The sequence below is a fragment of the Henckelia pumila genome, chromosome 4 (assembly GCF_033568475.1).
Source record: "Henckelia pumila isolate YLH828 chromosome 4, ASM3356847v2, whole genome shotgun sequence".
NCBI classification, from domain to species: Eukaryota; Viridiplantae; Streptophyta; class Magnoliopsida; order Lamiales; family Gesneriaceae; genus Henckelia; species Henckelia pumila.
This window is the reverse complement of record NC_133123.1, coordinates 78,848,185-78,862,968: the sequence shown is the minus strand read 5'-3', so window position 1 is coordinate 78,862,968 and position 14,784 is coordinate 78,848,185. Positions and strand designations below refer to the sequence as shown.

General features: G+C 34.8%; 1 protein-coding gene across 1 annotated transcript; it reads right to left on the bottom strand.

Moving 5' to 3' along the window:
* Positions 1-8,676: 8,676 nt before the first annotated feature.
* Positions 8,677-13,713, bottom strand: LOC140867724 (uncharacterized). The gene is made up of 6 exons (XM_073272775.1): positions 13,353-13,713; positions 12,610-12,899; positions 12,443-12,535; positions 12,307-12,378; positions 12,038-12,154; positions 8,677-9,956 (listed from the first exon to the last, which is right to left on the bottom strand). Exons 1-6 carry the CDS (start codon positions 13,636-13,638, stop codon positions 8,823-8,825), a joined length of 1,992 nt encoding a protein of 663 aa, XP_073128876.1. The 5' UTR covers positions 13,639-13,713; the 3' UTR covers positions 8,677-8,822.
* Positions 13,714-14,784: the final 1,071 nt, after the last annotated feature.

Sequence of the window (14,784 nt, the reverse complement as noted above, 5' to 3'; positions counted from 1 at the left end):
CAGATTGAAATCTTGCACACAGACCAACTGAGAACATAATGACCGGTCTGCTTGCTGTCAGATAGAGTAAGGAACCTATAAGCCCTCTGAATAAAGTTTGATCTACTGAGGGTCCAGCTTCATCTTTATCCAATTTGATTGAAGCACTCATTGGAGTACTAGCTGCAGAGGAATTCTCCATTCCAAACTTCTTTAGAAGTTCTTTTGTATATTTGGTCTGGTTAATGAATATCCTTTTTCCATCTGTTTGACTTGCAATCCCAGAAAGAATGTTAGTTCTCCCATCATGCTCATTTCGAATTTGTCCTGCATCATCTTAGAAAACTTTTTGCATAATTTGGGGTTAGATGACCCAAATATGATATCATCAACATATATTTGTACTAATAACGTATGATCGCCTTGGACAAATTTAAAAAGAGTTTTATCTACAGAACCAATAGTAAAACCATGATCATTGAGAAAAAGTGAAAAAAGAGTATCATACCAAGCTCGTGGAGCTTGTTTTAACCCATAAAGAGCTTTATCCAGTTTGAACACATGATCTGGATAAATTTGGCTTTCGAAACCTGGGGGTTGTTCCACAAATACTTTTTCTTGGAGAAGACCATTGAGAAACGCACTTTTAACATCAATCTGGAATACCTTAAAGTCCTTGAAAGCAGCATAAGCAAGAAATATTCTAATAGCTTCAAGTCTAGCAACAGGGGCAAATGATTCATCAAAATCAATACCCTCTTCTTGTCTGTAACCCTGTGCTACAAGTCGAGCCTTATTTCTTACTACATTACCACTTTCATTGAGTTTATTTTTAAAAACCCATCTAGTTCCTATTATAGATTTATCTGAAGGTCTAGGAACTAAATGCCAGACAGAGTTTCTTTCGAATTGGTTCAATTCATCTTGCATGGCTTCTATCCAACTACTGTCAAGAAGAGCTTCTTCGACTTTCTTAGGTTCTATATGAGAGATAAAAGCAGCATGTATAAATTCATTAATCATCTGACCTCTGGTTCTCAAAGGTGCAGATGGATTACCTATTACCAAGTTTGGTGGATGAGTCTTGGACCATCTGTAATTTGGACCAAGTTGATCTGTATTTCCTTGTTGATCTTGATCATTGTTATGTGCAATATGATCTGTGTTTGTTATGATCTCATTCTCAACTGGTGGTTCGTCTGGTATTTGTTCTTCAGTTTGATCTGGTTCATATATAACATTTTGTATAATCTGGATTTCTTCTTCATCATCTGTGACAAGCTTTGAATCTTCTATTCTGTTACTAAGATCATTTAAGCTTGAAGATTCATTAGTAACAGATGTCTCATCAAAAACAATGTGAACTGATTCTTCAACTATCAGAGATTTAGTATTAAATGCTCGATAAGCTTTACTAACAGATGAGTATCCAAGAAACAAACCAGCATCTGATCTGACATCAAGTGCAGTTAGATGAGTCTTACCATTGTTGTGAATGAAGCATTTGCAACCAAATACCTTGAAGTAGGATACCACTGGAACTTTACCATACCAAATCTCATAAGGTGTTTTTCCAATTTTCTTATTAATCATTGATCTGTTCTGAGTATAACACGCTGTATTTACAGCTTCTGCCCAAAACTTTTGAGAAATACCTGAATCAGCAATCATTGTTCTAGTAGCTTCCTTTAGAGTTCTATTTCTCCTTTCTGCAACACCATTTTGTTGTGGTGTTCTAGCTGCCGAATACTCATGCTTGATTCCATGATTTTCAAGATACGTAGACAGAGTTTGATTTATAAACTCGGTTCCTCTGTCACTTCTAATTTTATCAATTGATTGAGATTTCTCATTTTGAAGTCTTAAAAGAAGTTTAATCAATTGAGTGGCAGTTTGATCTTTGGATTTTAAAAATACCACCCAAGTGAATCTCGAGAAATCATCAACAATAACCAAGGTATATTTCATTCCCCCTAAGCTTGTTACTGGTATAGGACCAAAGAGATCCATGTGCAGTAGTTCTAAGCTTTTGGAAGATGATTTATAACCTTTGTTTTTGAAAGTTGATCTGATCTGCTTACCTAGTTGGCAGGCAGAACAAATTTTATCTTTTGAAAACTCGATTTTAGGCAGACCTGTAACCAATTCATGTTTACTCAGATTGGCTAAAGCTTTGAAGTTCAAGTGATTGAGTCTCTTGTGCCATAACCAATTTTGGTTCATCTTTGATGCTATCAAGCAGACTGAAGTGTTTGGTTGATCCGACCAATTGACTCTATAAGTATTTCCGTTTTTTCTCCTGTCATAATGATTAGTCCAGATTGATCTTTTACAGTGCAAGTGTGCTTTTGAAATTCTACGAAGTAATCATAGTCACATAATTGACTAATACTAATCAGATTGTATTTTAAATTCTCTACGAGTAATACATCTTTTATGTGAATATTTCCATGGATAAGCTTACCCTTACCCATGGTTATACCTTTAGAGTTATCTCCGAAAGTGATCTTAGGTCCTGATCCTGGAATATATTCAGATAGCATTCTTCTGTCTCCTGTCATATGCCTTGAGCATCCACTATCCAAGTACCATACTGTTTGTTTGATTAATTCGCCTTTGTTTTCCTACAAAAAGAAAATAAAATAACTTTGGTCCCCATTTCTACTTGGGTCCACGCTGGATTAATCCCTTTGGAATCCATACTTGGATTATCCTTACAGACTTTCCATTATGCTGTCCTTTGGGAATGACATATTTATTTGATGACCATTGTGCATTGTGCTGTGTGTGCCAAGTGTTATGATCAGATCGATTATTCCTATTTGACTTCCAATATTTCATATTCGAGCTGTTAGATTGTGGTTTATGTTGAGTTGGTGAAGTTCTTTGTCTTTCTGAACCATTTCTAGACCAATTTGGTCTAGGTTTAGTCCATCCTGACTTAGATCTATCTGGCTCAACATATCCCAGTCCTCTGTGTATGACTTTGCTCTGATGAGATATTGAATATGTCATAGGAACCTCAGGTTCATATATCGTGCTGGATCTCACAAACTTTAAATACTTTAAGTTTTTATTCTCCAGACATGATTGAGTGGTTGAAGTAGATGAACTTCCTTCATTTGTGCTGTATCCTAAGCCAGATTTATCTCCAGCTTGCTTTTGCATTCCGGTAAGTTTATCTAAGGATATCGATGCTTTATTCCAAGAATTTACTAGATCTGTTAATCTCTGATTTTCAGATAAAGTTTCTTGTAGCTTACTTCTCATATCATTGTTCTCGGTCATCAACAAATTTATCTGAGCTTTTAGACTATCAGAGTACTCTTTCGAGTTACTTTGATCTGACTTATCTGTTGTGCTCTTTTCATTTGTTCTGAGTTCATCGAACTTTTGAGATAGTGTGCGATATTCAATGACCATCTCATTTAATGCATTAATAAGATCTTTCTTACTAAATTCATCAGAAGTAAAGTCAAGTACCTCTCCATCGTCTGGAATGCCAGCGTCATTAGCCATAAGACATTTGACAGCTTCATCTTCACTTTCACTTGACGATGCTTCTGAGTCGGATGAGGTGGAATCTGATTCTGCCCATTTGCTATTGCTTTTATCTGCTAATAGGGCTTTTGGTTCTTTCTTTCTGCTGAATCTTTTCTTTTTTTCTCTCGAATTCTTTTTGTATGAAGTTCTTTTCTCATCTTTCTTGGGTTTGGTACAATCGGCTATGAAGTGTCCTTCTTTTTCACAGTTGTAGCAAGCTCGATTTTCTTCAGCTGGTTCATTTAATTTGAAACTTGATCTGTTAGCTCTTTGGAAACTATTTTGATTCTTCCTCATGAATCTTCCAAATTTCTTTACAAATAGTGACATTGCATCGCTACTGATTTGTTCTACGGTCTTAGTTGCAGGAGTTTCATCTGCTGCAGTGAGAGCTTTGGTGACTTGTGATGTTGATGTGTCTTCCTCAGTTCAAACTCCCAGCTCGAATTCATAGGCTTTGAGGTCTGCAAATAAATCATGTAGTTCGATCTTATTGAGATCTTTGGATTCTCTCATAGCGACTGTCTTTACATCCCATTCTCGTGGCAGAGCTCTCATGACTTTGAGTGCTACTTCACGATTGTTGTAACTCTTTCCAAGTGCATTTAGCTCGATCATAATGCTGCTGAATCTTTCATCAAATTCATTCATTGTTTCTCCTGGTTTCATCTTGATATTGTCAAACTTTTGAATAGACACCATGAGTTTGTTCTCCTTTGTTTGATCATTTCCTTCACACAATTGAGTGAGCTTTTCCCATATTTCTTTGGCAGTAGTGCAGCTTTTGATCTTGCTAAACATGTTTTTGTCCAGAGTTTTGTATAGAATATCTCTGGCAACATTGTCAAGATTGGCTTTCCTTTTATCTTCAGAAGTCCATTCAGATCGAGGTTTTTCTATCATCTGAGGAGCACCTTCAGTAATAGCAACAGCAGTGTTGACTTTCATAATCTTCAGTGGTCCATCTGTTACAACGAACCACATATCATCATCCAGTGCTGATAGATGTTCCTGCATACGAATTTTTCAGTCATCATAATCTTCTTTTGAAAACATAGGAATTTTACTAAACGATGTCATAGCTAAAGATGTCATATATTAAGAGACGATTCAGGTGATAAGCAAGAACCGCTCTGATACCACTTGTTAGGATCGAAATATGTGTAGAGGGGGGTGAATACACAATTAAAAAATTTCAGAGTACTTCGATCTGATTTTTTAGAATCAGATGAAAATTTTATTTGCTTAAAACTTTTGATCTTCTTGAAAGATTCTGACCAAGTCAGGCGGAAGTAATCTTGCTTGCAGATTGAACACTTATAAGAACTAATGCAGATGAAATGGAATAAAAGCAGTAGAGAGATAGATTTGTTTCTGGATGTTCGGAGATGAATTCTCCTACGTCACCCCTTCTTCTGTTTTCAGAAGGATTCCACTAGAAGACTTTGACTTATACAATCCCTTTGTACAAATCCAATCCAATCAATCTTTTGAAAGGAACTCCTAGCAATATTCTAACTCAAAGCAGAACAACTTTACTACTTAAAGTTTACAAAATGAAGCAACAGAGTATGCTTCGTTGATTTGATCTGGAAAGCTATATGACTTTGATCTGGATCGAATTGAAATATTTCTTTGAGCTTTGATCGATCTGGGATATATTATAACTCAGAGTATCGAAACTTTGATCTGATAAGTTTCTGAGTTTGAGTGAAGGCTATTTCAAAATTCGATTGCTTTGTAATTTTCACTCCTTGGTCTCGTAACTTCAATCTTTGAAATACTTGTATATATAGTCATCAAAAAGTAATCAGTGAGCCGCCAACACTTTCTGATTTTGAGCCGCCAGCATATCTCATAAATGGCTCACAAATCTTGACTTAGAGTGAAGGCCGATCAACGTTCAAAATCTAATTAAATGAGTTTGTCGTTTTCTTCAATGATAGCAACGGGTAGATTTCTGACAAGGCTTTGATCTGGTTGTTGACCATTTTAGATCTTGTGTCAATCGCTCCGGTGTAGTTTGATCTGCATCACGTTACTTTGATCTGGCAACTTTCATAGAGATCTTTATTCTTTAATATTTGATGGGTCCGATTAATTTATTTACTTGGTTTTGTTTTGACTTTGTAATCACCGAAATTTTAGAGTTTGATTCTCCAACAAATGTTTTTCCTTGAAATAATGTAAACATTTTTTTAACAACCAAACTAATAATATAATCATGAAAAAAATAATATAAGCTTCATAACATTTATGGTGATGTTCGCTATCCATATATTGTATTAAACATAACTTTTGTAGAAGTGTTAATATATATTGCTAAAAAATATTTTAAATAATCAGTTATTTTTATTGTGATAGTACAAAAAGTATGTGAATTTTAAATTTTTTTCCGTTGTTATATTTGTTACAATTATATGTAATTCATTATCTATTTACATCCATATTCACTTATTTTTAGAGGTTACAAATATTACCTTAATTAAACTTATGTTTTTACATTTTTTAAGATGAAAAATCATCATCAATAATACTCATAATTAATAAAATAAAAATGATTCATTTAGAAAATTCAAAAATAGTCTATAAGAAAAAAGAAATTGTAGAAATATTCTATGTTTATAATTTTCTTCTCATTTTTTTTTAAAAATGAATATAAGAATATGATGACAACCACTAAATAAATGCACCCATTAAATGATAAGCAACACATTGCTTAGTCTCTTACTAATAATAAACATATATTATATTAAACATAAATTTTGTAGAAGTGTTTATATATATTGCTAAAAAAATATTTTAAATGATCAGTTATTTTTATTGTGATAGTACAAAAAATATGTGAATTTTAAATTTTTTTTCCGTTTCTATATTTGTTACAATCTATATGTAATTCATTATCTATGTATATTCATAATCACTTATTTTAAGAGGTTACAAACATTACCTAATTTACCTCATGTTTTTACATTTTTCAAGATGAAAAATCATCATCAATAATACTCATAATTAATAAAATAAGAATGATTCATTTAGAAAATTCAAAAATAGTTTATAAGAAAAAAGATATTGTGGAAATATTCTATGTTTATAATTTTTTTCTCATTTTTTTAAGAATGAATGTAGGAATATGATGACAACCATTTAAATAAATGCATCCATTAAATTATAAACAACACATTGATTTCACAAATTCAATATCCCAAAATTGATCCTAAATTTTACACCATTTTTTCACACATACCCATGCAATTAATATCAATCATTCATATTTTTTGGTCAATGTAGTAAATACACAATGCAAAAACTTTACCCACTATTCATCTTGTTATAGTAGAATAGCAAAAAGAACGTGCACCAATTAAATATAATATGAATTAAAAACTTATATATATAACAACATGGATTGAAACAAATATTTAAAAAAACATTTATCCATCCACACATTATACAATAAAAATCCACACATCATACAATTTAGATAGATATATAATAATAACTAATGATCATATTAATATGTATCAAACTATAATGTTCATAACTAACCAATAAAGAGCGTCTATCAAAAAAGTTGAACATATAAAATTTAGTTAAATTATCTACGATCATGTTAATTTTTTTGTACATTTATATTGAAGAGATAAATAATTTATTTTTAATTGTTCATAATTATTGGTTATTAATATTATTTAAGTAGAAACTATTGGATGTTGGACTACCTCTTTTATTAATTTAATTTAGTTTAATTTTTAATATACATAATACTTGGTTTATTACCAATAAATTATAATATTAATAAAAAATTTGACCAAGTATTCAGATTTTTTTCCTCATTTCCAAATAATATAATTTTAGTTAATGATTATAGAATATAATTAGGTGGTATTCTGTTAACTAAAATCATGATGTCATTTTACAAACTCCATTTAATAAATTTTAAATTAAATTAACTATATATTTTATTGGGTACAATCAAATTAGGACAATTATATCACTCAAATTAATATGATATAATAAATTATAAAATGCGAAAATAGAATAAACCATTAAAAATATCGCATTAATTTCAAGTTTAAATATTGTTTATTAATTTTGTCATTTTATCAATAGTTAATTATTTATCCATTAAAGCAGTATAATTTCAAATTACAAGTGAGCATATGCAGGTGGCTACAAACTAAAATATAAATATAACTCAACTTTACTTTTTCTATTTTTAATAATTTTCTTGAACTCCAATTCAAATTATGACTTAAATAAATAATGTTATTTATTGGGCCATTTCACCATCCATGGAATAAACTTAATTAATAAATTATTATAAATAATTATAATGCAATTAAGAAACTCTTACGGAAATAACACAAAAAAAAATCACATAGCCAATTATTAATCATGAATATAACATAAAAATAGAAAATAGCAAGCCAATTTTAACCTTGATTGAAATAAACATGTGATACTAACCGTGCCAATTATTAATCATGAGTATAACATAAAAATAAAAAAAAAATAGAAAATAGAAATCTAATTTTAACCTTGATTTTTGATTAATTAGTTAAATAAGTGATCTTGAAATTTATAATTATTTTGGAATCAGTTTTAACTTCTCTTTTGCTATGCTGCCCACCAACCGTGCCAACCTATGTGTCAACCATATATAAAACACTCAGCTATTGTACATAATAAACACAAAAATTGGCACGATTAATGAGCAACATAGCAAAACTATATATATATATATAAATTTCACTTTGCACGTTCTCCTCAAAAAGCAAAGGGGAGTTAAAACTGATTCCAAAAACCACGATCGTTAATTGGGTTGATTTATATAATTTGGAATTCCCACAATTGTGTCCTAGCAGCATGCAACAAGCATTGACTAAGTCAAGCGGTCTTACGTTCAAAAATATGTTTTGTTCTTGAATTTTCCAGCTTTTTTTCTCCTAACAAACCGACATATTATAAGATCAAAATTAATCACAACGTCATGGTCAGTGCATTTCAACCAATCGCTAATTTCAAATTCATCTTTTCTATATCCAAAAAATTCGATGTATTTCGAACACAAAATTAAATTAGACTTGCCAGTACCTGTAGCGTTTATGCACGTGAGTTCTTACCATGCAGCTGCCTCCCTTACACATAATATGTTAAGCAAATATATGAACATTGTGCAAGAATTCCAGACAAAAACCAAACAAGATCCAAGTCAATAATCAAACATAAAGCATTAAATCGTCCATCTTAACACCTTAAAAACCTAAACCAACGTTTGTGATCCTCACCCAGTCAGCTTAACCACTAGGAGGAGAGGCTTTGGCAGCACCACCTGTCTGGGCAGTGGAAGGCGGTGGAGTTGTGTCGTACGTCCCTAGTGAGTATGCACCAGTTGAGCCATCAGCAGACTGAGCCGGAGCCTGAGAATATCCACTGCCATATGAGCTGTTATATGGAGGCTGTTGAACATAACCAGGTTGACCCGATGGCGGTGCTCCATAGGATGGGGGACCATAACCCGGCTGAGATTGTGGATAACCTGCCGACGGTGGTTTCTGCGCACCTGCATCTGACTGCGTATAACCGGCCTGCGTATATCCTGGTTGAGTATAGCCACCTCCCTGACCGCTAGGTGACTGCTGTGGCTGTGCATAAGCTTGTTGGCTGCTAGGTGGTTTTTGACCCGGAGGGGCGGCATATGTGCCATAACCAGAAGGCGGTTGGGTTGCATAGCTACCTTGAGAAGATGGGGGACCACCATAACCAGCCTGGTTAGAAGCTTGGGGTGGATAATTAGGATTTGGGCTGGGCTGACCACCAGTGTTGTACGACTGTCCAGATGTGGGTGCTTGATTGGCATCACCCTGTGTGCCATATGAAGAGGGGTGGCCATCTGGTGTAGGATTTGAGACATTACCATAAGCAGCATTATACCCTTGTTGCTGCTGTTCGTATCCTGTTCCGACAGGATTGGGCTGAGGCTGACCATAGCCAGCACCCGCATGGTAGCCACCGTAGCTATCTTGGGCGTAACCTTGTCCTTGACTGTAGGAAGATGCGTGATTGTAACCATAACCTGAACCATCAGTAGGAGCACCAGGACCTCCCTGAGCTTGATGCTGCTGTGGAGGTGGCTGTTGGTTGTAGTAATCGTAGCTGCCACCACCTTGTGCAGCTTGCTGATTTGATGGAGCAGTTGTTTGGTCCCAGCCAGAGGCATATGCACCAGAAGAGGGTTGAGGGGGATAACCCGAGTAAGGTTGTTGATTCATACCATATTGTGCTGATGGACCAGGATATGAGCCAGGTTGGGTGTAGCCATACCCAGATTGTTGCATGGGTGGACCAGGAGGTGCCCAGTTAGTCGGCGGTCTAGCTTGATAACCTTGCTGTGGATACCCTCCAGCCATTGATGAATTTCTCGGACGATTCTGCACAAGATTGTTGAAAAATGAACCTAGGACAATAGTTGATGTTTTGTACTGAAACGAAGTGGCATGATAAGAGATTGAGAAATTACTAATTAGCAGCACAATACAGAGCAAGATAAATGTGAAGAAATAGAGATGCTATACCGACAGCATATAATTCTTTTAAGCACAGTATATATGGCACAGTTGCAACAAGACAAAAGTAGGCGCCTACATACCGTACTGGTTGGGTCGTATTATTGAATTACTCCTGCAGAAGCCCATCCTCTCCCTATTCGAAGTGAATGGGTACAAAGAAAATAGCATATACTATATAACTAGAATAATAAAAACAATGGAGGCCAACAGGTAGAAGAGGGAGCAAGGCACTAAATATCATCCACCTCCACCTAGTTAAATGAATAAGCAACTTGAAGTGGAATCAATGCGCTAAATTTCGCGATGGGATAAAATATTTCAATTTATTCTTGGCTATAATTTAAAAAAATAACTCCCCCTCAACTGGACTGTCTTGGATACATAACCAATAAGAATCGGAGACCTCCAAAGAACAGGAGGATAGAGAGCACTAAGTCGAGACTACAATCAAGGTGATAGAAATAAAGGAACCAACAATAGGAAGAAAATATACTGGAAGATTGCCTACTTATGACACTACTTATGACATCCAATTTCAAATGCTTCAAACATTGCAATCCATGAATAGCAATTAAACTGATCAAAACATCAACCAACCAATGAAAATGAGCAACAATCATGGAATGGAATTGCCAATTTCATAGCAATTCTACAGCATTTCTAAAAGGAAGTAATCATCTCATCTTTTAAGCAATAAATAAGTGAAACAGAGAGTTGCACCAGATATTACACAAGGATTTTTGAACGAAGAATACAGAACAGACGACTACGAACTCAAAATTGGCAACGACTTGCCAAATAACCGACAAGGAATACTCAAAATAAGCATCTGCAAACAAGTCATAAATCTTTGTCGTTTCTAGAGGCAGACAGAATCTGAGGCTTTCCATCATAATGATAGCAATTAAAGAATACAAACTTATTGAATTCCCTTATCAGTAGGACCATCTCCAAAATATGGGGAATTATAATGAGGTAGGAACCATACCAGAAAATGCCAAGGAAAACATACATCAAATGGCCTGTGATGGTGTCAAGAACTGTCCATTACCCTCTAACCCCTACAACAGTTTCACTCAGGATACAACAACTTTCTTATAAGAAAATAAATTTATTATTAAACCAATAGAAAAGTACATTGATTGAACTACATATACATCATTTATGAGTCATAAAACTGTGTATAGATGTATCCTAGCACTACAATAAACTTAGTGTGATGATAGTTACCTCAATGTAGAATGCTCACGTAAACCTGCCTCACATACCATCAGTATCCAAAATCCAGTAACCATAAAGGGAACATCTTAATATGCCAGTCTCAATACTTACAACCACTATTTAACCAATCTCACAAGTTATACAAGTTTAGCTAATGGAAATATGTGTAGGATAAATCAAAGTATGTCAAGAGAGAAAGTATAAAATGTTTTATATCCCCAATATGATTTCAGGTTGATATACAAGAGTGGGAGAGAATTGTTATACGAGAACCTCATACATCCAAAAACCAAGTATAACATCCAAACCAGATACCGAAGAGATCTGCCTTCCCATGACAACAAAAGCAGCAAAATCTGCTCTCCACCCAAGGATCATTTTTGCACAAGATTGACTCCATATCAACCATGCCGTGGAGGTAGACAGATGTGGCAAAGATATCTGCAATCCTCTACATGTACAAGGGGCAAATAGGGAAGGCAAATAGACAAACAGGCACAGTTGCATAATACATAGGTGGATATCACTTAAAAAAATTAAGGGGAGAAACATAATTTAAACGGATAAAACTTCATACTAGGAAACTAACACAAGCTAAGATACACCACTAAGAATAGACATGCATATAATATGATGTTAATAACTTATCGAGTTTAATTGACAGTGAACAAAAAAAAGCATAAAAGATAAAGTATGCAGTCATATGCAACCATCAAACAAACCTCACTGATTACTTCATTAACCAACTGTTTTGCAGCCTCAATCTGTTCACTAGTGCCATCAATCTGAACGGTCCTTTCTTTAGACGCATCACCGGGTGGCAAGTGGAGAGGTATAACCTGAAATATTTGGGAACAGAAAAATAGTCTTAGAACCAGGAAAAAATCGAAGTGCAGGTGCAAAATCTGAACATTCAGAAAAACCAGGCGTAGCAGCTCTATTAGAGATCCACATCATCCAATAGCATCAATAAATTGAAAGGAAAACGAACCTGAATACGAGCACCAGTCCTTGCTTGCATGTTCTTAATGGTTTCACCTCCTTTGCCAATAACAAGACCCACCTGAATATTGTCATTGACTCTTAAACTGAGTAAAAGAAACATAAACAACAAGCGTTACTCTTACCTTGTTGTTGGGAACCATAATCACAAATGGATCAGTTCCTGATGGTTGCCCAGTCATTCTCCGAGAAACAACACCGGAACCACCTGCTTCAGCCTGTTTCGGTAACATGTTATAGCCAGAATCAGTTTGATCCAAATATTAGCCATCAAATTGCTTTGTACATGTACCTCAGAAAGAACATCACTGATCAACTGCTCAGCCTTAGCTATTTGGTCAGGAGTGCCCATGAGCTCAACACCTCTTGTAACAGAATTTGGATCCGCATCCATGTCTCTGGTTACCTGAATCTTAGCTCCAGACTGAAGCTGAAGGTACTTAATGGTCTCCCCACCTTTGCCAATAATCACGCCTACCCTTCCATTTGGTATGTCAATTTTCTTGCTTGGACCTGGATAACCATAGGATGCACCTGTTGGTGTACCACTTAGACTCATACCCATAGGCTTCTGAACAAAACCTGCATTCAAACCGAATGGCATCAGGGTGCAAACCCGATAGCTAGATCCTCACATATGCATCGCATGCATAATTGAACATATATGTGTAAACTATAGATATAAAACAATTCATCGAGTCATCAAGTGTGAATAGAAGTAATATCGACCAATGCATAAAGTACAAGCTACAAATTCAAGCCCGGTGACGAGTAGATTCTAAGAGACCAACAATGCGTAAGCTCATATAAATGAAATACAAAATTAAACAGTGAAGTAGAAACTCATCGCTAAATGAAACTCTAGTTTATCGTGCACAAGTTTACAAGAACAACAAGCAATCTGAACATGCGCTCACGGCTCATGTAAAAAATTGGATAACAAAGAGAATACAATGTATGAACACAAAATGATACGAAAGCAAGAAACAGTCCCGATTAAACATGTTAAAAAAAAGGTAAAGAGAAAACCATCACCAGCATCACTCGAATCAAATCCCCCGCCACCAGCTCCGTTTTCAACTCTCGCTCTTTTCATCGGATCCACGTTATTCAAAAGCCTAGCGGCGATTTCTTGAGCCTTTTGTTTCGCCAGCTCGATCTCGCTCATAGGAGGGGGGACGCTGTTATAGGATGTAGGGGGAGCGGATGAGTCCGGGCCCGACGAAAACCCCGTCGCCCTACGCGGCGCCGGTGAGGTAGAAGTCTGGTGATCCTCGTACTTGCGCTTGTTGGACTCTGAGTAGTGCACCTCTTCCGCCATTTGAGTAGATATCAAAAACCCTAGACGGCGAATGGAGAGGATTAGATAGATAGTGAATTACTTGGAGGACGTGTGGAGAGGGTCGATTTTCTTTTTATAGTCGGCGTGGGAGGGGGCTGACCCACAATAGATTTTTGAGTAAAATATTTCATATTTGCTTTTTGACCCCGATATTTAGTCTAATTTGCATTGCATTATTGGAAAAGTTAAAAAAACTTGTTCCAAATCCAATCCATCGTTGGTTTTTGGGCTTTTTTATTACTATTATTATTATTATTATTATTATTATTATTACTAATTACTATTACTATTATTATTTAATGGGATTGCATTGATTTCTTTTGCAAACAACTAACATCTCATCTCTATTCTTTTTTATCTCTTTGTAGTAAGTTGTGTTATGACATTTAATTAATTGATTGATTACATATTAGTAATGTTGAAACCATAATATTTTGTGATTACAAACATAGTTGAAGATTGCATATTTTTTTATTGCAATTTGAAATAACAATATAATATAATTATGAATGATACAATATATTCTTGAAATACGACACAAAACTAGAAACAACTTCAAGAATTTGTACAAGATAAAGAGAAATAAAGTTGAAAATTTCAACCATGCCACTTTCTTAGTTGATAATTTTTTTGAAGTAGTTCGTGGACAATAGTGTTATCACTTTTGACGAGAATCTTGTTTTTTTTAAGGATATTTTTTTTTTTCTTGTCATTGCTGAGAATATGTCGTTTTTCACATGATTAATCTGTGCTTGTTTCAAATGATAACTTACTTGTTCATAAATTTATGTCTTTATTTTTTTATTGTCTGTGGATTTCATATGACAAATTGCTTGTTCTTGAATTATTATTTTCATATTTTTTTTATTTTTCTTGTTTTATCATCTTGTTAATTGGTTTTGGTTCAACATCTTATCCTAAAAAATCAAAGGGAGCTTCGGGAGAAAGTAGGGATGGCAACGAAGCGGGTTTGGGGTGGATTTTGCTAAACCCGAGACCTGCCCCGCCTCCCTTTGGACCTGCCCCACCCCGCGAACCCGAAGGGTCCAATCCGGGTTAGACCCGTTGGATCCGCCAAAAATTAAATATTTTTAAATTTATTAAATTAAAATTTTAAAAATTAAA